This window comes from Bison bison, unplaced genomic scaffold (assembly GCF_000754665.1).
Source record: "Bison bison bison isolate TAMUID 2011002044 unplaced genomic scaffold, Bison_UMD1.0 scf7180017864040, whole genome shotgun sequence".
NCBI lineage: Eukaryota > Metazoa > Chordata > Mammalia > Artiodactyla > Bovidae > Bison > Bison bison.
This window is the reverse complement of record NW_011494612.1, coordinates 2,693,328-2,719,375: the sequence shown is the minus strand read 5'-3', so window position 1 is coordinate 2,719,375 and position 26,048 is coordinate 2,693,328. Positions and strand designations below refer to the sequence as shown.

Genomic DNA, 26,048 nt, shown 5'->3' with positions numbered 1-26,048 from the left:
CATCCTCTGTCGTCCCCTTCTCCTCCTGCCCCTAATCCCTCCCAGCATCAGAGTCTTTTCCAAGGAGTCAACTCTTTGCATGAGGTGGCCAAAGGACTGGAGTTTCAGCTTTAGCATCATTCCTTCCAAAGAAATCCCAGGGCTGATCGCCTTCAGAATGGACTGGTTGGATCTCCTTGCAGTCCAAGGGACTCTCAAGAGTCTTCTCCAACACCACAGTTCAAAAGCATCAATTCTTTGGCCGCTCAGCCTTCTTCACAGTCCAACTCTCACATCCATACATAACCACAGGAAAAACCATAGCCTTGACTAGACGAATCTTTGTTGGCAAAGTAATGTCTCTGCTTTTGAATATGCTATCTAGGTTGGTCATAACTTTCCTTCCAAGGAGTAAGCGTCTTTTAATTTCATGGCTGCAGTCACCATCTGCAGTGATTTTGGAGCCCCCCAAAATAAAGTCTGACACTGTTTCCACTGTTTCCCCATCTATTTCCCATGAAGTGATGGGACCGGATGCCATGATCTTCGTTTTCTGAATGTTGAGCTTTAAGCCAGCTTTTTCACTCTCCACTTTCACTTTCATCAAGAGGCTTTTGAGTTCCTCTTCACTTTCTGCCATAAGGGTGGTGTCATCTGCATATCTGAGGTGATTGATATTTCTCCCGGCAATCTTGATTCCAGCTTGTGTTTCTTCCAGCCCAGGGTTTCTCATGATGTACTCTGCATAGAATTTAAATAAGCAGAGTGACAATATACAGCCTTGACGTACTCCTTTTCCTATTTGGAACCAGTCTGTTGCTCCACGTCCAGTTCTAACTGTTGCTTCCTGACCTGCATACAAATTTCTCAAGAGGCAGATCAGGTGGTCTGGTATTCCCATCTCCTTCAGAATTTTCCACAGTTTATTGTGATCCACAGAGTCAAAGGCTTTGGCATAGTCAATAAAGCAGAAATAGATGTTTTTCTGGAACTCTCTTGCTTTTTCCATGATCCAGCAGATGTTGGCAATTTGATCTCTGGTTCCTCTGCCTTTTCTAAAAGCAGCTTGAACATCAGGAAGTTCATGGTTCATGTACTGCTGAAGCCTGGCTTGGAGAATTTTGAGCATGACTTTACTAGCGTGTGAGAGAGTGAACACTAAAAAGGACAATAAAATGTGATGCTAGTAAGAATAAGACAGGAACTATCATAGTGGTAATGGATCAAGAAATCATATTAAAATTTTGAAAACATTTTGGCAAGAGATTTCAAGAATTTTTAAAAATATGCTTTCTTTTAACTTCTTTTACTTTAATCTTCCTGCTTGAAATCTTGCCTAGAAAACAGTAATAATTAAAAATATCCAGATAATATATGCAAATATACACTGTCAGTATTACTTGGCAAAGAAAAACATTCCATGATATGTATATTTATGTAAATATCAAAAGGTATTTGCCTTAAAGTCAGTTACAAATAGTTTTAGCTTATTATACATTAAGGTTGCACACGTGTATGTGTGTATATGTGTGCACTATGAGTGCTCTTATAGGAGTAGACAGCAAAAGGTGATATGGTCTCAGTAAAGAAGAGAAAAAACTGAAATGAAAGAAGTCCAAATAACAAGAACTGTTTCCGAGTGAGAGGGTTTGTGATTCCCTTTATTCTCTCCCTATTTATATTATTTCACTTCCAGAAATTTTTTACCCAAGGTATGTAATCCTTAGGAAATCAGAAAATAAAAATAAAGCAATAAAATAAATCTGAGGTTCCCACAAAATCTTTCATTAAATGTATATTATTCAACTAAAGATGGTATTATATGGTATTGAGCTTAACAGAATATTATTCAAAATATCTGGATTTAAATCCTTGCTCTAACTGTTTCTAGCAGTGTGACTTAAATCTTGTCTATTTACTGATTGCTTGATAATAGGAGATTTATTTAATTCCTCCAAGCTTCAGTTTTCACATCTTTAAAATGATTATAATGTGTATTTCACAGCTTCGTTGGGAGGATTAAATAACTTTAAAAGGGATGCATCAAGCCACGTGCCTGACACCCTTTAGGGGTTCCATCAATGTTTGTTGAAGGTAAAACAGTTGGGTGGTTCCATCATTGAAAATCACATTTTTTAAAGTATAGAAACAACCTCACTTCACAGTTCTGGGTCACAATCTCCTACCCAGACAAAAGAATATCCTAAAAATAATCTAAGCCTCTGGATACTAACCAATTTAACAGAGCAATGACAGTGTGACTATTAGTTCTGACTTCAAATAATTTTTCTCCTTTTTAGTTACTCTTATTCTTTATTTTCTTTTAACCTTTCTGTTTGTTTGCTTGCTTGATTTATGGAGTTATCCAACTTAAATTATAGTCCCAAGATTTGTCCAATTCTTTATGTTTTAATTAATGGTGAGCTTTCATCATTCCACATTTAAAGCAGTATCACTCTATGCATTAAATTCATAAGAGAAAAATTTTTCCTAAAAAGGAGAAATAAGGAAATAAAGAAGGATGGATATCTGTATTCATTTTGGACATTTTAGACATGGTAGTTCCAAAGGACTGCAAAGCAGAAATTAATCCCACTGCCTGTGGAGTTCTGAGGATGTGCAGGGCAGCAGATCTCATTTAGAATCCTCCTTTGCCATCTATTAAGAAGTGAGCATGGCAGAGTTGGCCATGGGGAGGCTTTTTGATTCTCAATTCCTCTGAACATTGTCAGTGTTTAATCAATAGCTAGTCCAGGCATCATTAAACATGTGCTCTCAGTTCAAGGTCCTTTGATCGGGATGGTTGAGGGAATTGCTCAGTTTTGCTGTAAAGTGCAAAAAAGGGGGCCTACATTCAGGTTAGCCTACTTGAAAGAGACACAGTTTTAAACAGTATCGCATTAAATGAGACCTGTTTTAATGGGTCACGTGGAAGATCAATTATTCTTGTTCTCCTAATTCTTGCTTCCAAGGTAGGATGTATCCTACTGAATTTGAGATTCAGCACTTATTAATTTATGCTTTCTACAAGGAGAGGGGTTAGCAAATATGTCAGTCATTGGAATGAAGGAAACCTATTCTTCCACATCTTATATTTTCTATTTCGATGATTCCATACAAATTTAAATTCCTTGTACTGTGAGTTTAATCAACTGTTTGAAAAACCAAGACAGTCTATTTTGACATTCAGAGTGCGGCTTCAAGGACTAATACACAATTTTTTCTTTCTGGTTTTAATTCATTGTTCTGATACTTTTGTGATATGGCACTTAGTAAAATCATCACTAGCCTCATGGAAATACTAAGAGATGAAATAGTGTAGTTCTTATACCACGGGTCTCTCATAAAAGTTATAATGAGAAATACATAATATTGTTAAATTATTTTCTTTTGGATATAAGGCCAGGTTGAAACTAAACTGTTTTCAAACTTAAGAAATTTTAAAAATGTGAGTTGTAGGATTCAGAGCATTCCCTCTAGACAAAGAGGACTAATTAGTCAGTTTGATAAAGTAATAAAATTTGCATTCTTTTCCCTTGAATTCAGGAGAAAATTGAAATTGTAAATATTTTTCCAACATACGACAGAGAAAAATATTAGTGGCAGAAAAATCAATCCAACCATTCTACTGCAATTACTACAAGTTTGAGCCATATACTATATTCACTTCTCAAATAAACGAATGTGAGCACTGAGATTATGGCAAAGTAACAGGCAAAGTTTCTTTGCCTGTTATAACAAGTAACAGTCACTCTTATTGCTATTGGTTCGTAATCTGTGAATTTCATTTGGTAGGGATCAACATAATAAAGGCTTCTAGTACATGTGAAACCATACAATACAAAACCTTCAAATCAAAATTTAAACAATGTCAGACGATAACAAACCTTGGAATGCCTTTCTTTTTACTTTGTTACAAGTCATTAGGTTTGTTATTAAATAATACAGCAAAACTTTATAATTTGATGCAAATCTTATGTTCTTAGAATGAATATACAAATGGTTAAAATGATTTTGATAAAACTTATTTTAAAAAAACTCTGAAAAATTAAACTACAAATTTGTATATTGTTTATATGACTTTTTTGGTAAAATAAAATTCATATAGCTAATACCCTGTGTTAACCTATATTATTAGGGAAAAGAATCTGAAAAAGAATAGATATATGTATATGTATAACTAAATCCCTTTGCTGTACACCTGAAATTAACACAGCATTGTAAATCAACTCTGTGTGTGTGTGTTAGTTGCTCAGTTGTGTCTGACTCTCACAACTCCATGGACTGTAGCCCACCAGGGTCCTCTGTCCATGGGATTTCCCAGGCAAGAATACTGGAGTGGGTTGCCATTTCCTCCTCCAGGGGATCTTCTGACCCAGGGATTGAACCCAGGTCTCCTGCATTGTAGGCAGGTTCTTTACTGTATGAGCCACCAAGGAAACCCAAAAATAAAGACTCCAATATAAAATAAAAGTGGAAAATTAAAAACTTTAAAAAGTCTGTAAAAAAGAGAGTCATCAGAATAATTTTTTTGTCTTGATATATTTCTTTAAAAAATTCATACGGCTGAATATACATAGGTAAAACTCCTGTAGCTTCCGAGTTTCTTAACTGTGACAGTCCAAAGTGCCAGGATCGTTCACCAGCCATAAGGCAATAAGCTTGACTTGTTCTCCTTGATTTATAACCCATTTTCCACATAGCACTCCATTATGAACCCTTTAAATTTTAATTGGTATCTTTTCTTTCCTTAAAATGCTTTAACAATAAGTCCGATCATCCAAACACCTTCCTTTGAACAAATGTTTGTTTTCAGAACTGGATTCAATTGATCAGCTCTGTCTAAAAGGCATATCCCATATCTACCCCTTACAAGCTGAGTGTCCTTCCTCAAGTTGCTTAAACGTTCCAAACCTCATTCTTTACGTTGCTAAAAGAGTAATAACAGGAGTATCCACCCCACAGTGTTTTACGAAGCGTAAATGAAACAGTGAATATAAACATAACACTGTGCCCCAATAGATAACATACACTCTATGAATATTAGTCATTGTTATCATGTAAAAACAGTCCCCACATTCACACAGCTTGTTAGGTGCAAAGCTGGGATTCTAACTTAGAGCTGTTTGGTGCCAAGGCTTATGATCTTCCCACTATGCACTCTGTATATCAGATGTCTTAAGGGAGATTTGGATGAATGTTGGCTCCCATTCAATTCACAGTCAAAATCCTCTAACACGGGCCTGTAGAGCAGCATCTCTACGTTTTCAATTGAAGTGAGACCTATAAGATTTGGACACCAGACACTGGGGAGGCAAGGTTGACATTCTGTTGTGAACGCTTAAGAGTTTGACTTGTGTTCTTGCCCAGACAGAGGCCAGCCCACCACAGCCCAGACCAACCAGTGTGGGAGTCTACAGAAGGAGCCAATTTTTATTTTCAAGAGGGAACACAGAGAATCTTCTTAAATTTCCAAACTTGGGATGAAATAGGATTAAATTACCATATCACATAGCCCAGAAGAGAGAAGCTTAGCAAAGGTTACATGGCAGATGTACTCAACTTCTTTTCCCCTTCAAAAAGTATAAAGTACACTGCAGCCTACTTCCTCATGGTGCTTATTGATTTCAGAGCAGTCTTCTATAGGGCTGTAAACCAAAGCCTGCGATTCCAAGGCTGTATTAACCTCTGTGAAACTGGCTTTCATTATCTTTAAAATGAGAGTAATAATATCTACCTCTTAAGGTTGTTGTGAGGTTTAGAGATAAAATTTTAAAAATTATGGTGGTTAGTATTACTAATGGACACAACCAAAATTACTCCCAAACTGTAATGACTTAGATTCTATAATTTGATGTCTCAATGAATTAATATACCTGAAGAAAGACTAGGCTTGCTCCGCCTCTGGATGAATGTCAACCCAGAAGACCAAGCTTGAGGAGACTTGCCTTTCCCTGGGGATGTTCCACATCCCAGTAGCCTTAATCCACCCAACCAGCAAGCCTGCAGGGGCAGGAGTCATGGGATCTTGATTGTTAGGTCAATGGTTATATTCTTGTCTTATGACTATTAAAGAGATGATCCCTGAAAAGTCTTCTATGTCAGAGTTCGATTCTTTCCTGCCTATCTCCTTCTTTGGCTCAAACTTGAACCCTATTCTGTGCCTATGCTTATAGACAACACCTCCACTTGCCTGCAGAACTCAAATTCTCAGAATATGTATGTATCTCCTGAAGATTCCGTACACAGCCTGACTTCCAAATAGTGTCCCAGCCCATTCCCTTGGGTTTTGTGTCTTATTCCTTCTCCTGTGAAAAGGAAATGATTGGAAATGACACTCTGGATTCTTACCAGAGTTATGCCCTTGACTCCCATGTATAATCATACATATATTCTGTCTTTATGAACTGGCTGCTCTGCATCAAGGTCTAGGTCTACAAAGCCCTAGGTACTCTACCCACTCTTGTATGAAGGCCAGTCTGATGTCCTCACATGCTCTGACATTGACAGCAAGACCTGGGATTTCAGAGAACCAATAGGTAGACCATCCCACTGAATGGCAGGTTCATATCTTTGCTAAATCTGGGATTTAAAATTCTGTCCATGATGCTTTTACAAGACGCTTGGTGATAAATCTAGACTTGGATTTAGTTAGCTTTATTCCATTTATATTCCATTTACTTCCACAGATAACTTGTGGCTATGTATGGTCTAAATATACCTATAATAGAACCACCAAAGCTATAGTTTAAAAGGAAGGGGAAAGGTACAAAAAATAACCACTGCAGCAAACAAAGAACCATGTTATGAAATGGAGTAGAGAAAGCTACATTAGGAATATAGGCTAAAAAGTCTTGGCAATTAACCCTTCAAGTTAATGCTGGGTTTTCTAGGAGCCAAAATCATGTACTGTATAATTCTTCTTATCTAATAAAGAAAAACGGGTCATAAGAGGCAAAATGCTCATACTTCTAAACAAAGTATAATTTATTACAAGGATCTTCATATTTTAAACACTGAATAAAAAGAGTCATTTAATAAAAGTAAACACTTTCAGTCACATGCTAGTGGGAGAGATAGACAATAAGCCTTTCTAATCCACTGTGAGAGGCTCTATTAGAGAGTTGTCCTTGACTCTATGAGGTGTATGATGTAATATTTCACAAATGCTGTTTTGAAGTCATGGCTCAAAACCCTCTTCCCCTTCACAGACTAAGCCCCCACCCCAACTACTTCCCTTATCAGACATTCCAGAGTTAAGATATACACAAAGTCAACTGCTGGAGGTCTCTAGACTCACAGTCTTCCTGGGGGCTAGTGGAGTTATTCAAAATACCTAAACCCCAGGAAGACTGTGAGTTTAGCCTGACCACCTGCACCATTTGCCACATATAGGGCTTCCCTGGTGGCTCAGATGGTAAAGAATTTGCTGGCAATGCAGGACATGATGATGGAGTGAAGTTGCTCAGTCGTGTATGACTCTTTGCAATCCCACTGACTGTAGCCTATCAGGCACCTCCGTCCATGGAATTTTCCAGGCAACAGTACTGGAGTGAGTTGCCATTTCCTGCTCCAGGGGATAATCCTAACCCAGGGATCGAACCCAGGACTCCTGCACTGCAGGCAGACGTTTACCGTCTGAGCCACCAGGGAGTTTTTATTTGGAGCTGTAAAAAACAAAGGTTCTTCTTGTCATCTATCTGAGTGTCTTTATATTGTGTCCCACCACTGAAAGCATCTATAAATCTTATAAGACAGGTGACAAATGTGGATTCTAAGTATGAGAAGAGATCTGCAAAGTCTCCTCAGAGAAGGTGATTCTAACCTTTGTCTTGAAAGACAGAAGTCAGGTGAGGGGAGTTAGAGACAAAATAAATGAGAAAGGGGAAAGTATGGACTTGCACTGAAACCTGGCAACAAGTACGGGTAGAAACAGGGAGTGTCTGACGGATGGAACGCTAAGACCAAGGTGTAGAAATGTGGAAACTTCTGGCACACTTTATATGCTACAAATTTTCAGTGTGTCTGAGCCTGGAGTATGAAATGCAGAGTCACAATATGGCAAGTAAGACAGAAGTAACAAAGAGTCAGACCCTGAAGCATGTTGTAAACCATAGTAAAAATTTTGGGTTAATTCTAAAAGCGATAGAGAAACAAAGGTTTTAAGGATGGTAAAATAATTTTTAAGTTATAGTTTCAAAAGATATCTCTGGCATTAGTTTAGATAATTGATTGAAGGGGTCAGTTATGAAGAATGATATCAGGAAAGAAGCAATTAAAGTAAACCTTTCTGTAAGAAATAATGAGGACATGAATGAAAGTGGTCACAGTGAAGCCAGCTCTTTGGGGGATGTTGAGGAGAAACTGCCCATTGGTTTTACTGGAGAGCTTGATGGGAGGAGGAAGAGAGAGGAGGAGTCATGAGTAACTTCAGATACACTAGACTGCCCTGGTAAAACGGTGACCTGAGCTGTCCTTACTACTCAGAGAAGAAGAAATTTGGGAGGTGGAGCGTAGGAAAGAAGATATATTTAATTTTAGGTCCACTAAGTTTCTAATGCTGGAGACTCCCTCAATGAGAGCCTCAGGTCCTCAATAAGGGCTTCAGGCAGTAGCTGGATCTCTGAGTTCAGAGAACAAGGAGAGTGACCTGATTTAGTAATATTGATGTGGACCTCATCCATATGTAGCTAATTAGAGTGGGTAAAGTTTTGCCAGTGGATATGATCACAGAGGAGGGAGTAAGGAAATGGCCAAAACCAGAACTCTGAAGATCTAGAAAAATTTTAGAGTTCGACAGAGGGGAAAGACTGTATGAGAAAGATTAGGGAGTCATCACAGAGTTGGAAGAGAACCAAGAGAAAGCTGTTTCCTACAATACAAGGAGGAGAGAAAGTCAGGAAGAAAGGAAGGAGCAGTCACTACTTTCAGGATGTTCAAGAATGCTTGAAAAGTATTCCTTGAAATTATCAGCAGACAATGTATGAACGAGTCTGGCAAAAGTAGTTTTAGGGAGGAGATTTGTTTTAAGATAGAAAACCTTGCTCCTAATATGCCCTTCTTTCTCTTCTATAATCAACATCTTTCTATTTTAAAACTCCTCTCTAAAGCTAATTTTGCCAGGGTTATCCATACATTATCCATTGAGCATTTCAAGGACCACTTTTCAGATGTTTTACTTAAACCTTGAATGTAACAACCTCTCCTTTCTTTCTGACATTCTTTCCTCTGTGGATTACAAGACACAACTCTCCCAGCTCCCTTCCATTTCTGTGATGACTCCATAAGCTCTTTCATATAAAGAAGGCTGAGTGCCCAAGAACTGATACTCTCGAAATGTGGTGCTGGAGAAGACTCTTTGACCCTTAGACAGCAAGATCAAACCAGTGAATCCTAAAGGAAATCAACCCTGAATATTCATTGGAAGGACTGATAGTGAAATTGAAGCTCCAATATTTTAGCCACCTGATGTGAAGAGCTGACTCACTGGAAAAGACATTGATGATGGGAAAGACTGAGGATAAGAAGAGAAAGAGGCAACAGAGGATGAGATGATTGGATGGCATCATTGACTCAATAGACAAGTTTGAGCAAACTCCAGGAGACAGTGAAGGAGAGGGAAGCCTGACATGCTGCTGTTCATGGGGTCGCAAAGAGTTGGACACAACTTAGTGACTGAACAACAATAGTCTTTTCCTTCCATCCACCTTCAAAATTTTGAGCAAGGTTCTCAGGTGGGGCAGGATGGGATTAGCTTGAAATAACATCAGAGTGCTTTCCTTCTCAGTGAAGAGTAAAGCAGACAGTATTGAGAGTTACTAATAATATCAAAAGTTCTAGATGGGAGTAAAAGCTGGGTGGGCTCTTAGCTGAAATTTTCTGTTTTCTCTGCATAATGAAAGGAATGCATACCTTAAGAGATTTTGAAATCACTGAATTTTCTACAAAACGCCTCTAAGATTATTGTTGTAAGAAAATGCAAACCTGGTTTAAACCATGTGGCTCTTGTCAGTCACTAGAACGCTATACCAGGTTACTAGATTTGGATTTAAATGTTACATTCATATCTGGTATTTGCAAGCACCTAATCCTTTCGCTTCTTTTAGATGGAGGCAGTCCTATTTTCTGTTTCATGTCATTTTGCTCTTTGGACCCTGTGAAAATGCATAAGCTGCCTAAAGCTTGCTGCCTCCAGTGCTTTGGGAAACAGGGAGATATAAATCTTCAACCCAGTGATAAATGAGAATATTTTAACATACAATGAAAATATAGTTTTAATATTGCTTTAAAACTCCAAAATGCAAAAAAGAAAGAAAAGTGAAACAGGGAGTTGTTGAAAGAATGGGGGTGGGGTGGAAGTGTGGTCCAAGAAGTAGAGGATATATGTATGCACATGGTTGACTTACTTCACTGTATAGCAGACACTAACACAACACTGTAAAGCAATCATATTCCAGTAAAAAAATAATAATAATAATCAACGTATGTTTGCTAAAAAGCTAGCAACCAAGATGCCCAAAGGAAGCCATTTGATCAGCAAAGTAAGCTTATACTAATAATTAGAGTGTCTGACTCTTCATAATTTTATTTATTCTGGTGGCTTACCTGGTAAAGAATCTACCTGCAATGTGGGAGACCTGGGTTTGATCCCTGGGTTGGAAAGATGCCCTGAAGAAGGGAACAACTACCCATTCCAGTATCTGGCCTGGATAGCTCCATGGATTGTATAGTCCATGGGATTGTAAAAAGTCAGACATGACTGAATGACTTTCACACAGCCAACTGCAAGTATAGAACTAATATCATGATCGAATTTTTACTGATTATTTGCTCTGTGTCAGGCCCTGCACTAAGGATTTTACCTGTGCTGTAATTTTTCCTCACCAATCCCTACATGTGGAGAAATGGAATAACTGAACAGTTAAATGAAAGTCCAAAGTCACACATGTCTTCCTAAGTCTGAAGACTATAGAAAAACTGTAGAAAAGGAAAGATTTCTAAATGCATTCCTAAAATCCATTGAATTTGGGAAAAGGTTTTGAATTGGGTTAATCATCAACAAAATGGATAAAACCTTGGAAAGTTCATGATATTTTTTCAAGGCCACAGATGGGGACAAGGAGGGAAGAAGAGATGTGTTCCCTAAATTCAACTTTGGAGAATTAAATTTATCACCTAGCACACAAAAGTGATTAATATTGCGAGGGCGATGAATTTGATAATGACTGAGAGATGCCATCCACCTGACAAACTAAACAATTTTTTTAACCTGACATAGCCCTATTCAAGACATCAGCTGTCATATGAAATGAATTCTGTTTCTAATTTGTCTTCATAAATAATGCAATTAATAAAAAGGTAGTTACAATGAAAGTCTTTAACTTCTTTTATCTCCAATTTGAGAGCAATCTCTTTGCATTCCCTAGAAAGAATCTTCCACTCCTTTTATCAAATAAAACCTAGACATCATGGATCAGAACACTGAGACCAAAAACAAAAGAATCTATTATGTGAAGACCACCACATCTAATTGTGTTCTCAATCCTTTTCTAAGGTTGCTGCTGCTTATGCTAAGTCGCTTCAGTCTTGCCCGACTCTGAGACCCCATAGACTGCAGCCCACCGGGCCCCTCTGTCCACGGGATTCTCTAGGCAAGAACACTAAGGTTAGTATTATCTTAAAATGTGAAACATAAAAATCCGATGAAAGAAAATTTATTCAAGCTCAAAATTTTACTAAGAATATCTGTTTAATCAAGCTTCCAGGCTGTACATCTACCCTCTTCATGACACCTAACTTCTGTTTATTTAGAATTAAAATATGACCTCTGATTCTACTGTTTCACATTTCAACATACAGAAATACCTTTGGTTTACAGCCTCCAGGTAACCTTGGTTCTTCCTTTCCCCCAACTCATTTTGTGAGAACAAAAAGGAACCATTGAAGAAAAACAGTTCCTGACCATTTCCAGCAAGTAGAAATAAAGAATTTTTGTATTGAAGACTAAAATAATTAAAATGTTGTTTATCTGAGGTTTCTCTGTGCAGACACCAGTGATTCCATTTGCTTATGTGTGAGTACACATGTTAATAAACCCATGTGCTGAAGGCATGAAAGAGAGGTAAGAGAACTATGCAAGCATTAAAACTTTCAATCATTTAATTATTTCACCCCTGTGAGAAGGCTAATTTCAACAAATATAGCAGAAGAAGGACATGATTATGAATGGAGATTTGAGCTGAGCATTTTTAACAAGGTTGTTACAAAAAATAGAAAGACAAAGACTTTGTGAGGTACAACAAAGTATAGACAAAATCTTACAAGTTACTTTAAATGCAAATTACACAGCTAAATACAGAAATTTCGGGTAATTAAATTATTTTGGTGTCTAGCCTCTGGCTCCTAAAAAATATCCACTGGCAATAAAAGTTTAGTCTACATTATCCTTACTTATTTTTAGTCATATCTACTAAAGTCTGCCTGTCAACAATGAGAAAATCTGCAAAGCTATCAAATAGAATGTATTTTTTTTGTCCAGGGTCCAAAAGCTAGAAATATTGCAAGTTTGAATTTTTTCCCCAACAAGCAAATCCATCTGAGTAAAGTCCTTATATTTTTTAACATTTTGTTATGATAATAGCCTGGAGACGGAAATGGCAACCCAGTCCAGTGTTTTTGCTTACAGAACCTGTGGACAGAGGAGTCTGGTGGGCTGCCAACTATGGGGTCGCACAGAGTTGGACATGATTGAAGCAACTTACCATGCATGCATTGGAGAAGGAAATGGCAACCCACTCCAGTATTCTTGCCTGGAGAATCCCAGGGACAGAGGAGCCTGGTGGGCTCTCTGGGTGTGTGTCTATGGGGTCACACAGAGTTGGACACGACTGAAGCGACTTAGCAGCAGCAGCAGCATGATAATAGCTAACATTTAGACTTTTGTCTAAAGGTAGAATTAAATGGAGATAGACTAGAGAAGGGGGAATAAAGGAGAAAAGAGAAGTACATTAGTCTGCTTGGGCTTCTGTAACAAAATACTCCAGCCTGGGTGGCTTAATTAATTTTCTCACAGTTTTGGAAGCTGGAAAGTTCAAGGTCAAGGTTCTAGTATGGTTTGGTTTCTGGTAAGTGCTCTCTTCCTGGCTTCAGATGGCTGCCATTCAGCCAGATCCTGGTACGGTGGGGAGCCCAATCTCTCTGGTATCTCTTCTTATTAAAGCACCAATATCATGAGAGCTTCCACATGCATGAGCTCATCTAAACCTAATTATTTCCCAAAGACTCTACCTCCAAACACCATCATGCTGAAACTTGGGGCTTTACAACATGCATTTGAGGGACATAGTTCAGTCCATAGTGATGAAAGAAGATAATCAAAAGTCAGAACGAGGTAACAATAATGTAAGTAGAGAGAAGCAGCAGTCAAAGGTGAAAATTGTGCTGTCAAGAAGTCAAGAGGAAGATTTAGAAAAATGAGTGGTTAACAGTGTCAGAGGCCATTGAAAAAGGCATGGAAAAGACTCCTGTGAAAGCTGATAATTAGAAGGTCATTAGTGTCTTTCATTTGGTCTGAATCCAAACTGCACACATATAAAACTATATGGTATAATGTGTCATTCAGGCAACATTAAATTATATGGTATTAGAAGAAAAAGAAGGAATGCTTTTGGCTGGGGTCACCTGAGAAGGCTTAACAGGCCAATTGACATTGAACATGGAACTTGGTAAGTAGAGTTCTGACAGGTGGAGACTTGGGGGTTAGAGTCTAGGTTGAATAAGGTAAGGTGTGGAAGCAGAAAAGGGCATAACTTACTTGCAGAACTGAATGTAGTTAGGTTTATTGCAGCATATGATAGAAATATAAGAGAGAAGTGACCAATTTGTACTTCCAGGGTGATAATACAAGGTGGATTTCTTTCATCAATAGCTGTCATGAAAATACATTATTTTAACCCTGAGCTCCACTAAAATAGAATGTAAGAATTTCATTTCATAGTACTTTTATGGTTTTTCTTAGTCTTTAAAAGTATTTATCAGAAATTATGTTAAAGCATTTGATAAAAAGTGAAGTGAGCCAGATTTTTCTGAAAATTAATTTCCTTTATTTTCAGAGTAAAATTTACTTGATTTCTTTGGATCTCTGATCTTTCATCTCTCAGGTAGACTAGGCTGGATTAGTCCTTGAATTCCTCCAAAATAAGATTCTATGATATATAAAACAGAGTTTCCCAAAAAGGACCAGAATATAATTATTGTTTTTTTTTTAAGAACATTTAAGTTAAACTGGATATAAAATTCTCATTTTATATTTTTATTAAACTGGATATAAAATTCTCACACACTGTTTGTATGTGGGACTGTCTAAAGTCTAAGTTCTTTAAATACTTTTCAAATAAAATACAAGCTCTATAAAATAATTATTCTACAGAATCCAGTGGATTTTAACAAATACAGGTTAACAGATGATTTGTAACAAGTTAGTAATTTGGGGAACCCCATAATATTAAAATACTTTGGAGATGCAGTAATTTTGTCCAATTTCTACACTTCCCACATAAGGAATACAGGGTGAAGAGAGATTAAGGGACTTGCTAAAGGACACGCGACAACTGGGAGTCCACTGGGCCACTGTTTCTGGTCCATAGATGAGAGTCAATGGTGGACTAATATGAATATTTCTGTTTTTCAGGTCGTTGCTAAATCTAGTTTCTATTTTTTAAGCTGTTGGTTTCCAAGTAAAGGGAAATTTAAAAGTATATAAATTATTTGGTAATATCTGTGTTAATGGAGAATACTGATAGCAAAGCAAATCTGAACACAAATACTGATAGCAAAGCCAAAATTTTATTTTGACTGCTTTCCCATGCTGGGTCTGGACTCTTCATCAACCAGGTGTAACTGTGCTGCCCAAGGTCACGGACCTAGACTTCTGGCCCAGAATTCCATTATAAAGGAAGTTATAAGGAGAAGCGGTCATTGACAAGCTTTGCCTCACATTGACAGAGCTGTGTGACTGTATCATTATGTAACAGTATCATGGAATCCTCCTACATATACACCTTTTAAAGAAGCACCATCTTAAGGCAAAAGTATATGGGAGATATTCTGAAGCATTATAGATGTCTTTAAAAATCTGATGAAAATAATAAGCCCTTACCACCAGAAAAATGACATGCACTCCAAAAATTTGCAAACAAATTCAGGTACTCAAACTGAGGGTCACTGAGGCCAAGATTCCAGTTTTACTGGGATCATATTTTATCAGCAGTGCAGGCAGTACTACATGGGGAGCCAAGCGGCCTGTACACTGTAGCTGGATATTATGGACCCCCTCTCTTAACACCACTTTGTATAACTTGATCTGGCAGAGGCTGACCAGTAACTGCTGGCCATATGTCACCACAAGTGCACAGTCCTTAGAGACAGCATGTTTTCCTGAAATGAAGTCATCTTAAATTCTGTACGGGTTTGGAGTACAAGAAGTTTGCTGTAGCTGTAATTAAGAGAAAGTGCAAAAAACACCAGAGGCTCAAAAATTCACACTAACCTAAGCCTCTGACTGATGGGCAGAACGGGGCAAAGGAAGAGAAAGAAGGTAGGGAGGAGGGAAGAAACGAAGACACCTAATTTCAAGTACTCTAAGTAGTGGAATCATAAAATTCTATAATTTCACCTTCTCCTCTGTGACTCTCCCACAGGTCATGATTAATTTCTGTCTACTACAATATCCTGGTAAGCATCAGCTATCATTCTCAGTTTCCTGCCAGGTAAAAAAATTCCAAAGGGGATGTGAGCTAATTTGATTTTTTTGTTTTAAAATATTTGACGCTTCCTACAAATTTACTTAAAATAGAAACCAAAGTAAGACTCAGTTCTCTATATAACATTCTTTCTTTCAAAACAATTAAGCAGACAAACAGTTCTTATCCTCAAGCTCACATTATGAGTATTTAACTACAAAGTGCTTAAATTCTTCTTGAGTTCATTTTAGCAAGACTGCTGTAGTTGTGTCAACTGAGATTTTTAGGACCATTCTTTGAAACCAAAATTTCAATATACTCATAGGAGAAAGACATGAAAATTTCCATAAAGGTCACTTCCTGGGCTCTCAATCCAGTCCTTCTGTAGAATGATATCCAATGGGTGAAAAGCTTTAAAATTATGCAATCATGAAATCCATACTTGTTGTTATCTTAGTTTTTAAGTTGTACACTGCGTTGAAATTCTGCATAAAAGAGGATCAGTCTGTGGAGCTACAAATACCCTATTGCTAGCGCTCTGTTACTTCAGTCACGTCCAACTCTGTGCGACCCCAGGGACTGAAGCCTACCAGCTCCTCTGTCCGTGGGATTCTCCAGGCAAGAATACTGGAGTGGGTTGCCATGCCTTCCTCCAGAGATGAGGACTACCCTCTTGCCATAGTATCCATGTATTTGTACAATAGAAATTTGCTTTTAAGGAATAGAAACAGAAAAGATAAACCATAATATTCTTATCCAAGTCTACTTTTGACCTGATTTCACTGAAACAAAAATTGAAAACTTCTAGAGCAATGATGGCGAGGAACAAGGAAAGAGATTAATAATTTTACTAAGAAAAAGGTAATAACTACCCACTCCAGTGTTCTTGCCTGGAGAATCCTAGGGACAGGGGAGCCTGGTGGGCTGCCGTCTATGGGGTCACACAGAGTCAGACATGACTGAAGTGACATAGCAGCAGCAGCAGATAATAACTGCTAGAGTTTAGAAAATTAATTACACCTGAAAAAGTACTTTAGTTGGGTACTAGAGTATTCATTTTGCTTTACTGCAAAAATCAGATATCATAGATTTATATAATGCATTACTTTGCAAAGTATTTTTATATAAGACACAAACATTCACCAAGTCAACCTTTAGCAATAAATGCCACATCTGCATGTATTGGTAATCCTGTTCTGAAACATTTTGTGCCTGAGAGAAGTTAGGGTGGCAGTTTAAGGATGCAATAGCTGACGTCCTTACAGGTTGGGGCTGGAGATGGAGATGGGAAAGGGATTCCTATTGCAACAAGCAGTCAAGTTGCAAAAAACAAGGGAGTAGTTCAGGGACTAAATAAATATACATGAGCTGCTGTCCCACTAGGGTGCTTGCTGTAGATACAGTTATCACGATACTGAGTTCCCTGACTACTACGATATGGCTTCTATCTGCATGTTCACTCAAATTTGGAAAAGCCTTTTTTTGCTCCCCAAACCTCTATTCTCTCATATCAAAATCAGATCTATGACTAGGATATCTTTACCTGTTTCCTCTGGCTTTCTCTCATTTCCTATAAGATATGTTACAAAAAAGAGAGAGTATAAACAATGAAGTTAAGCAAAACTGGCTGTTTTCTCTTTGAAACATCATAATTATAGAATATCCATAAAATGCTAATAATTTTGAGTAAATGGGCAAGCTAAGAAGCCCTGTACCAATTAAACCAGCAATTAAATGTTGTTGTATAACATGCTACTCTTTCAATGTAATAGATATTTTTTAAAGGGACTTGGGGATGAAATCAAAATGTGCTTGCTCATCATTCAATGAAAAAACATTTCAATTAAAAAACATTTATAAATCATACAGGATTCTATACTTTTTCCTGTGTACAAAGTCATTTTAGCAAATTTATAAAATTCAGAAACATACCAAGACTTAAAATAGTAATTCTACCACCCCAAACTGATATCTAAGAACATCCTGATACACAATAAGTATATAGTAACCTCACATTTAATGTGTGTAGCTTTAACTATTCTTGAGCAACCATAAGCTCCTTGGTGTATAATCTGTTATAATTTTTGCTATTATAATCACAAGTCCAATTCTGATTCTGGTTTGAAATGAGTAAGTGACTGTTATAGCCTCCTCTCTTCATGGAGAGTCTGTGCTGAACTGGTATACAAACAACAACTAACAAATTTATACTTTACTACATGTGGCAGAAAAGATGCCCTATGGAAACAGCCACACATTTGGAAATCTGAGTTTGCTTGTGAATGTTAATTTCTCTATTTCCTTCCCCATCTTTTTAGTCTTTTAATAGCAAGATATCTTTTCTTTTTATTCCACGAGAGAGAATTGTACTCGAACACTGTCAGCTTCTATAGGTATTTTTACAATAGAAAAACCTTTTCTTTCTGCCCCTACAAGAGCAGGTCGATTTTCATTGAAAACGACTTCAAGCTGGTTCTAATATTTACTCACTTATGCAGGTGCGTTCATCAGCATGGAGTCTGTATCCCGTATCACATTCACAGTGGAAGGTGCCCAGAGTGTTAATACAGCGCTGCTGGCAGCCTCCATTCACCACCGCACATTCATCGACATCTAGAGGAGGAAGACAGATGGCCAGGATTACAATGTCATTCCAATGTCAGCTTCATAGAAGTGGTACAATATTTGTTTGATACACAGTATGTGTTTTATTGCGCAAAGGCACCATCTCTGTTGCCACAAATCTTTGCCTGTTTGATACATTTTACTCCACAGTATAAACAAGAAAATGTAGACAGAAACTTTATTGAGCTTTTTAAAGCCTAGCCACGATGAGCATAGGGACTGTTTCACAATTTTCTATTCTTCACATCCTGATTAATTAGACAGATCCGAGATATAGATATGTCCTTAGGGAAGGAAACCTGGAGGGGAGAATTACAATGAGCTACTTACTCTATCTGGAGCAACACAGGCGAGTAGATAAACACATATTATTGGTCTGATGCTGCTGAAAAAAGTCAGTAATAAAGTTAAGACCTTGACTCTCCTTATGTGCTACGGTGGACATTAGGGCAGAGTGAGATAAATTCAAATAAAACCATGGTTTGGAGTTCTTAAAAACACATCAATACATTTGCTCCATTGACTCAGCTTCTTCCTTATCCCTCAAAGTTTCATTTTCTGATATACTTAGTATGCTTATGCATGAAGTGATATTAATTTAGAATAAATAGAAAAAGGTCAAGACTCATGGTCACCGATGTATTTGGATCAGTCAAATTCATGATAAATGAAGAGAGTGTTTGTCTTCCTTTGGAAAGGAACATCGATTTCTCTCTCAGAACCTATATTTTCTTGTATCCTATACAGTCAGTACTTACATATCTAAAATCACAAGAAGACCACCACAAACATAGGTCAAGTTTTTCAGATAATCAGTGAAATAAGATGTTCTACATCTTCTTGTTTGGAGAATCTATTTTGTGACGTGTCAAAGTAAAAATCAGGCAGCAGTCAAGACTGAGAATGCTCGTGTCTCATGCAGATAATGTCCCTGAGTCCCCTGCCTCCAGTTTCATTCCAGCACAGAATGTGGAGTATGAATACTCTTCACTAAAATATGTAATCATAATAGATAATTAGCTTTACATTGAGTGAGACTTAATTCCACAGGGCAAGACCTTTATTCAAGACATCAATATTGGGAAGGAATACTATTGCAGTATCTTATCATAGGACCTTGAAATCCTAATGGATATTTTGTACTGTGGTAAAAATTAGGGCATTTGTACTGAGGGAAGAAAAAGAATTTCCTTCTACTTGGCATTTTTTTATGAAAAAGAAGAAAAATACAAATCACAAAAGGAGTCCCACATTTAAAAATTACTAGTTTACTGTATTTTCCTTCTAAAATTAGATATTCTGGATTGATTTCTGATATTTTTTAAAGGAATCTTATTTTAGAGATAAGAACTATGGACTTTTCATAGTATTAGAATTTTTATTAAATTTTGAGTCTGTGATCAGCAAAACACTAAGTTTTTCCATATAAACCAACATCAAATCAGAATTCTCCATTTGTTACTCATACTTTGTGCAGGGCTTTAATATTTATGCTGGCTAAATTTTTATTCTTTCTAGCTTTAGGGTATTATTCCACAAGGTTGAGATATAATTTTGAATCTTAGTTCTGTCAGATGCTGAATTAGATCTCCTTCCCAGGTCTTTGATTTTAAACATACAAATAAAACTTAATTCTCAAGAGTCATATGTTTTTCCAATATAATGATCAACACTTCAGCACTTGCAATCATCAAAATTTTTCATAATATATCATATATAGATAGATTGATAGATTTATTTACATATAGATGCATGTGTATGTGTGTGTGTGTGTGTGTGTGTATGTGTGTGTGCTCAGTATCCAGCTGTTTGAGACTTCATGGGTTGTAGCCTGCCAGGCTCCTCTGTCCATGGGATTCTCCAGGCAAGAAAACTGAAGCCAGTTGCTATTTCCTTCTCCACATACATAAGTATTACAAATTAAAATGTCTTAAAAAGTGTGCACAGATAAAATGATGACTGCTGAGGGAAGGAAGGCATGTAGATTGGGTGGGGTACAAGATAAGTGTCTTGGACAAGAAAGTTTATCCACATCTATAATGTTCTTTTTTTTTTTTTTCACAAGAAAGGTTTTAAGGTATTACATGTATATTAAAAAGGAATTTTAAAGAAAGAAGCATAATAAGACCACCTCCCTTCCTGCTCAAGCTTCAATAATTTTCTGACAAAAGAAACCAAGTAAGTGTACAATAAAAAAAAGAATCACTGGGCTCACTCCAAAGATTAGAGTGGACATGGATTCTAAGGATGAGTCCTCTTTTACTATGTTTTAGTGTGTTCATATTCTGAACCTGCCCCCAGAACTATAATTAAAGTGCCATAATATATTAAAATATACATAACACTCAAAGAAAAGCAAATCAAACTTCCTCTGGACATTGGGTCAGAGAGCCTTGGGAAAAATATCTTAGTGTCAAAGCTTATTAGCCTATCAACCTTGGCTCTTTGAGACTCAGGTTTTTCATCTGTAAGATGGAAGAACAATGACTACCAAAAGTTTGAATAGGAAAAAGGAGTCCAGAATGGCGGTGGCTAAAAGACAAGGAAGGGAAAAGCCCTCGAAAATAGAAGAAAGGAAGGTCCAAGGACTGGAGTGAGGACCTGAGGTAGAACAAACAGCATTCCTGGCTAGCCCAATTTACATAGGGCAGGCCCGGGGGAGGAAAAGACATATAAAAAGAGGAGCCAAAGGGCCAGGGGTCTCTCTCTCCCCCACGCGCGTGCTCATTCTCTCTCTCTCTCTCTCCTCATCGCATCTTTTGGGTCTACATGTCCTCACGCCTCAATGATGTATTTTTCTTTATTTTCTAAATAAATCTGATCTGTCCGAGAACTATAACACAGACTGTCTGAGGGCTTTGACGCACCGAGGGCTTTAACATCCGTCACTTCAAATTTTTGTTGTGATGAGACAGAACCAAAGAGATTACACTCCCCTGACACTATGGTTTATGTTTTTCTTTCTTATTCATATATATGATTTTGGAATAGATTTCTCATACTTGAGGCTGTATGTAGGAATCAGTCGATTGTATTCCACTAACTTGAACCAACAAGGCAAAATCATAAAGTGAAGGACTTCCCTGATGATCCAGTGGCTAAAACTCTGTGTTCTCAATGCAGGAGCCAGAGAACTGGATCCCACATGCCACAAATAAGAGTTCACATGCCCCAACTACAGATCCCACATGCTCCAATGAAGATTGAAGATCCCTTGTGCCACAACTAAGAACTGGCACAGATAAATAAAATATTTTTAAAAATCCATAAAATGAGAGCACATGATAGACGTCCTGAGCAACGTGGGAATTCAGGGAAGGGAAAACACATTTGAGTGGCAGTGATTAGGGGATGGTTGAGATATAAACTGAGACTTGAGTTCATGGAGAAAAGGACGAGTAATACCTGAAGATGTCCATGGACAGAGGAGCCTCCCAGCCTACAGTCCATGGAATTACAAAGAGTGGGACATGACTGAGAGATTGAGCATGCATACACAATCCAGAGGTGCAGCTGTTTAAACATGCAGTGTCTGAGATTTAGTGTTCAGACTTGTCAGGTTGGAGAAGAAGGTTGGCAAAAGAAAGTAACATTGAAAAACAAATCTAAAATCTTCTTTTAATGAATTGAGATAGCAACATGTTCCTTTTCTTGATTTGCAATACAAATTTGTGGGCAGGTGGAGACATAATAGGCTGTGTTCACACAGTAGCTAAGCAAACTTATTAAAAGTTAAAAAAAATCAATCATTTATAAAGCGGTACCAAATGCAGAGTAATTGGTTTGACTTTCTTCCTTTGTGTCCTTTCAGAATACACTGAATTTACAGATTGCTTGGGCATTGTGTGACCTACAGTTTGCAAATCTGGCAGGGCATTAGAATAATTTGGTGAGTATTTAGAATTATCCATGCCTTGGTCTTGCCTTTAAAAAATCTAATTTAACTGGTCCAGGGTAAGACTGGAGAGTGAAACATTTTGGATAAAATCAGCTATAAGGATATATTGTACAACACAGGGAATATAACCTATATTTCATAATAACTATAAATGGAGTATTATCTTTGAAAATTGTGAATATTAAATATCTGTAACTTACGTAATATTGTATATCAACTAAACCAGTATAAAAGATTATAAAAAATAGACTACAGCAAATGTTTAATAAAAGTTACTTATCATTTAAAAAAAAAAAAAAGCACCTTTAGTGATTCTTATGTGGAGCCGGAGTTGAGATCCCTTGATGTAGTTTCTGCTTTAGTTGCCTTGTTAGAATGCAAAGAGCCAAGGGGCTGGATTTTAGCATTTCTAATAGATCCAAGCCTATTCTAAAGCTGCTGGTCTGGGGACCATACTCTGAGTAATGAGCCTGCAGACAGTCCTCTGTCCAACTGTAAATGTCATATGGATCATAGATGTCATGATTTGACTCAACTTCTCAGCTGCTTGACTAAAGCATACCAATTCAGTTTAAATAGATACATCAATACTCTGACCAATATAGTGTGTATATCAGATCAGATCAGATCAGTCGCTCAGTTGTGTCCAACTCTTTGTGACCCCATGAATCGCAGCACGCCAGGCCTCCCTGTCCAACACCAACTCCCGGAGTTCACTCAGACTCATGTCCATCAAGTCAGTGATGCCATCCAGCCATCTCATCTTCTGTCGTCCCCTTCTCCTCTTGCCCCCAATCCCTCCCAGCATCAGAGACTTTTCCAATGAGTCAACTCTTTGCATGAGGTGGCCAAAGTACTGGAGTTTCAGCTTTAGCATCATTCCTTCCAAAGAAATCCCAGGGCTGATCTTCAGAATGGATTGGTTGGATCTCCTTGCCTACACAAATGTATACATACATATATATATATATATATATATAGTTGTTGTTTAGTTGCTAAGTCGTGTCTGACTTTTTGTGACCCCATAAACTGAAGCCTGCCAGGCTCCTCTGTCCATGGGATTCTCCAGGCAAGAATATGGAGTAGGTTGCCATTTCCTCCTCCAGGGGATCTTCATGACCCAGGGATTGAACCCATGTCTCTTGCATCTCCTGCATTGCACACAGATTCTTGACCACTGAGCCACCAGGGAAGCCTTATATACATACACACATATATTAAATTATATGCTAAAATCATCCGAAAATAAACCACTAATATTTCCCACAATATTCTCTCAGTAATAGTTAATAGCTTTAAGACAACTTTAGCATTATCTGTTATGAGGAATGACTTTCTTCTGTAAAACATGAGGGATATTTTAGTTCCTTTCTGATGAAGTACCTCTGATATAGGATAAAACTGGGCTAAATTGCCAAGATATTAGACACTCATGCTGAAGCTGTCACAAGTGATTTTCTTTTCTATCAAGATTCTGCCCAACAGAGTTAAAAACTAGAAATGTCAATATTACATTAAAATGTTATTATCAAGTATACTTCATGTGAAGAAACCATTTCTTCAAAATTTCTCTCAGTTATATCTTCATGTTAGATGCTTACAGAAAGCCCTGCCCTTAGAATTGGAGCTCCAGGACACTGCTGGGAATAATGATAAAATGATTAGAATTTTTTCAGCATTATCACTGAGATATGGACCAAGGATGATGATTTTTATACTGTAAAAAATGTCAAAAAGAATCAACTATGTCTGCTATTTTTCCTTTTTAGTGTCCTTTCTCTTAATACTTCTGCTGTATTTATCCCCCAAATTATTTCCCCAGATGGTCACAGAATATAATAGCTTAAAATAATTCACATCATTATCCAATGTATTTTGCACATAAAAGCCCCCTGAAACAACAATGATCCATTTTTTCCCTAAACAATTCAGGATTATTTCATATTTTTTTTTTAGAGTGTGCAGCCAGAGTAAGATAAATTATTCTTCCATTTGCTTTTTAATGTACTGTTCTCAGGAATCTTTTGATTGGAAATAAGTGTTCCTGTGTTGCTTTATATTAAAGATTGCATTATAGAAGTGTTAGGTGTGGAGGGAATATTAAAGGATGTGTTGAAGACTCCACTAGATTTTACATGTGGCATTATTTTCACTCTGTTTTACTATTCTACTTTCGCTCTGATATGCAATACTGCTGAGTTTTCACTTGTATTTTAATTCTATAATTCCTGATCAAATGAACTCCTTAAGGTCAAGGATCCTGTTATATTAAGCATATTCTGGCATAAAGTTTATACTCCATAAATGATAAGTGAATGAATGAATGTGTGGTTTGAGAGCCCTCCACATCATTTAGTCTTCGTATTCACTAATATTCATTAATGGATTTTCTTAGTAATGGGCTCTGTTCCACTTGCCTTTTCTTCACTCTTGTAATTGACTATTGGTTTGTTTTTGACCCTTCACAAGTTTCTTTAAAAAAATCCAGGGCACAGAATAATTTTTGTTTGCTAATGAACAAACTTAAACTGTGTCTATAGTGAATATTCACTGCTTGACTGCTTAGGATTCATCCATTTTTCTTCTTCACTAATACTCAATAGCTATGAGGTTTTCCTTTGGGGAAATTTATCCCTGTGATTTTAAAGAAAACATGTAGATTACATGGGACTGATAAATACCATTCCTCTCTCAAATCTGAGGTGGATTTTTCTTGGCATAAATTTACCTCCATCTGTCACAGTGATTGGACCAGGTACTGTCTTCATTAGCATATGACTGTCTCAGGAATGAATGAATTCCTTCAGATATGATCCAGTCACCATGAAGCTCAACATATAGGTCCGGAACCTGAAACATAGAGACCCTGTTGCTCTGGAAATTTTAATGTGTGTATATGAGCCATTTTACAGTAGCCAGTTTGCTCCCATGAATGAGGCTACACTAAAGATAAAGCCAACAAACAGGACAGAACTGAAGGATCGATATAGGAGTTGGAGTCCTGATTGAATTATGCCTGAAACCTTCCCACCTCTGGCCTTCTCAGTTAAGTGATTCAATACCCTCCCTTTTATTGTTTAGGCATTTTAAATCACATGATCCTATTGCTTGTAAAATAAGTCATCCTAACTGATTCATGCATACTGTAAAGTGGGTTTGCAGGAGGAAGTCACCAAATACAGCCCAAACCAAGCACACACTTTCCAAAAAGATTCATTGTCCTCCAATCAGTGAAATGTTTTCATCTATGTTTCATCAAAGATTGGGAAAAGTGATGTAGTTCTTCCTCTTAACATTTCTGGAGCAATTATACTCTGTTAAGATTCTAATGAATTTGGGGATTTATCACAATTTTGGTTCAATTTTATTATGAATATTAAAAGTTTATCAAACTGCCTGTGCAAAACTGTGTTAGATCTGATAGTGCCTACAAGGTTGAAGATGCCATCTTGCATGATTTCCTCACAATTGCTCTGAGAGATTTTTCTGATTTGGTCTGTTGAGAATAAGGATTAATGCAAAAAAAAAAACAAGAGAGAGAGAGATTATGCTAAAGATGTGGCTAGGGCCTGATTGGCACCCCGCTCTAATACTTCTGCCTGGAGAATCCCATGGACAGAGGAGCCTGGTAGGCTGCAGTCCCTGGAGTCGCTAAGCTCAGACACAACTGAACGACTTCACTTTCACTTTTCATTTTCATGCATTGGAGAAGGAAATGGCAACCCACTCCAGTGTTCTTGCCTGGAGAATCCCAGGGATGGGGGAGCCTGGTGGGCTGCTGTCTGTGGGGTCGCACAGAGTTGAAA

General features: G+C 37.4%; 1 protein-coding gene across 1 annotated transcript in view; it reads right to left on the bottom strand.

The window, feature by feature from the left end:
* Window positions 1–26,048, bottom strand: part of LOC104985214 (EGF-like and EMI domain-containing protein 1) — a 662,362-nt gene that overhangs the window by 120,174 nt on the left and 516,140 nt on the right. Inside the window, exon 6 of the mRNA XM_010835278.1 lies at window positions 18,210–18,332. Coding sequence (XP_010833580.1) covers window positions 18,210–18,332 — 123 coding nt within the window. The remainder of the gene's footprint in view (window positions 1–18,209; window positions 18,333–26,048) is intronic.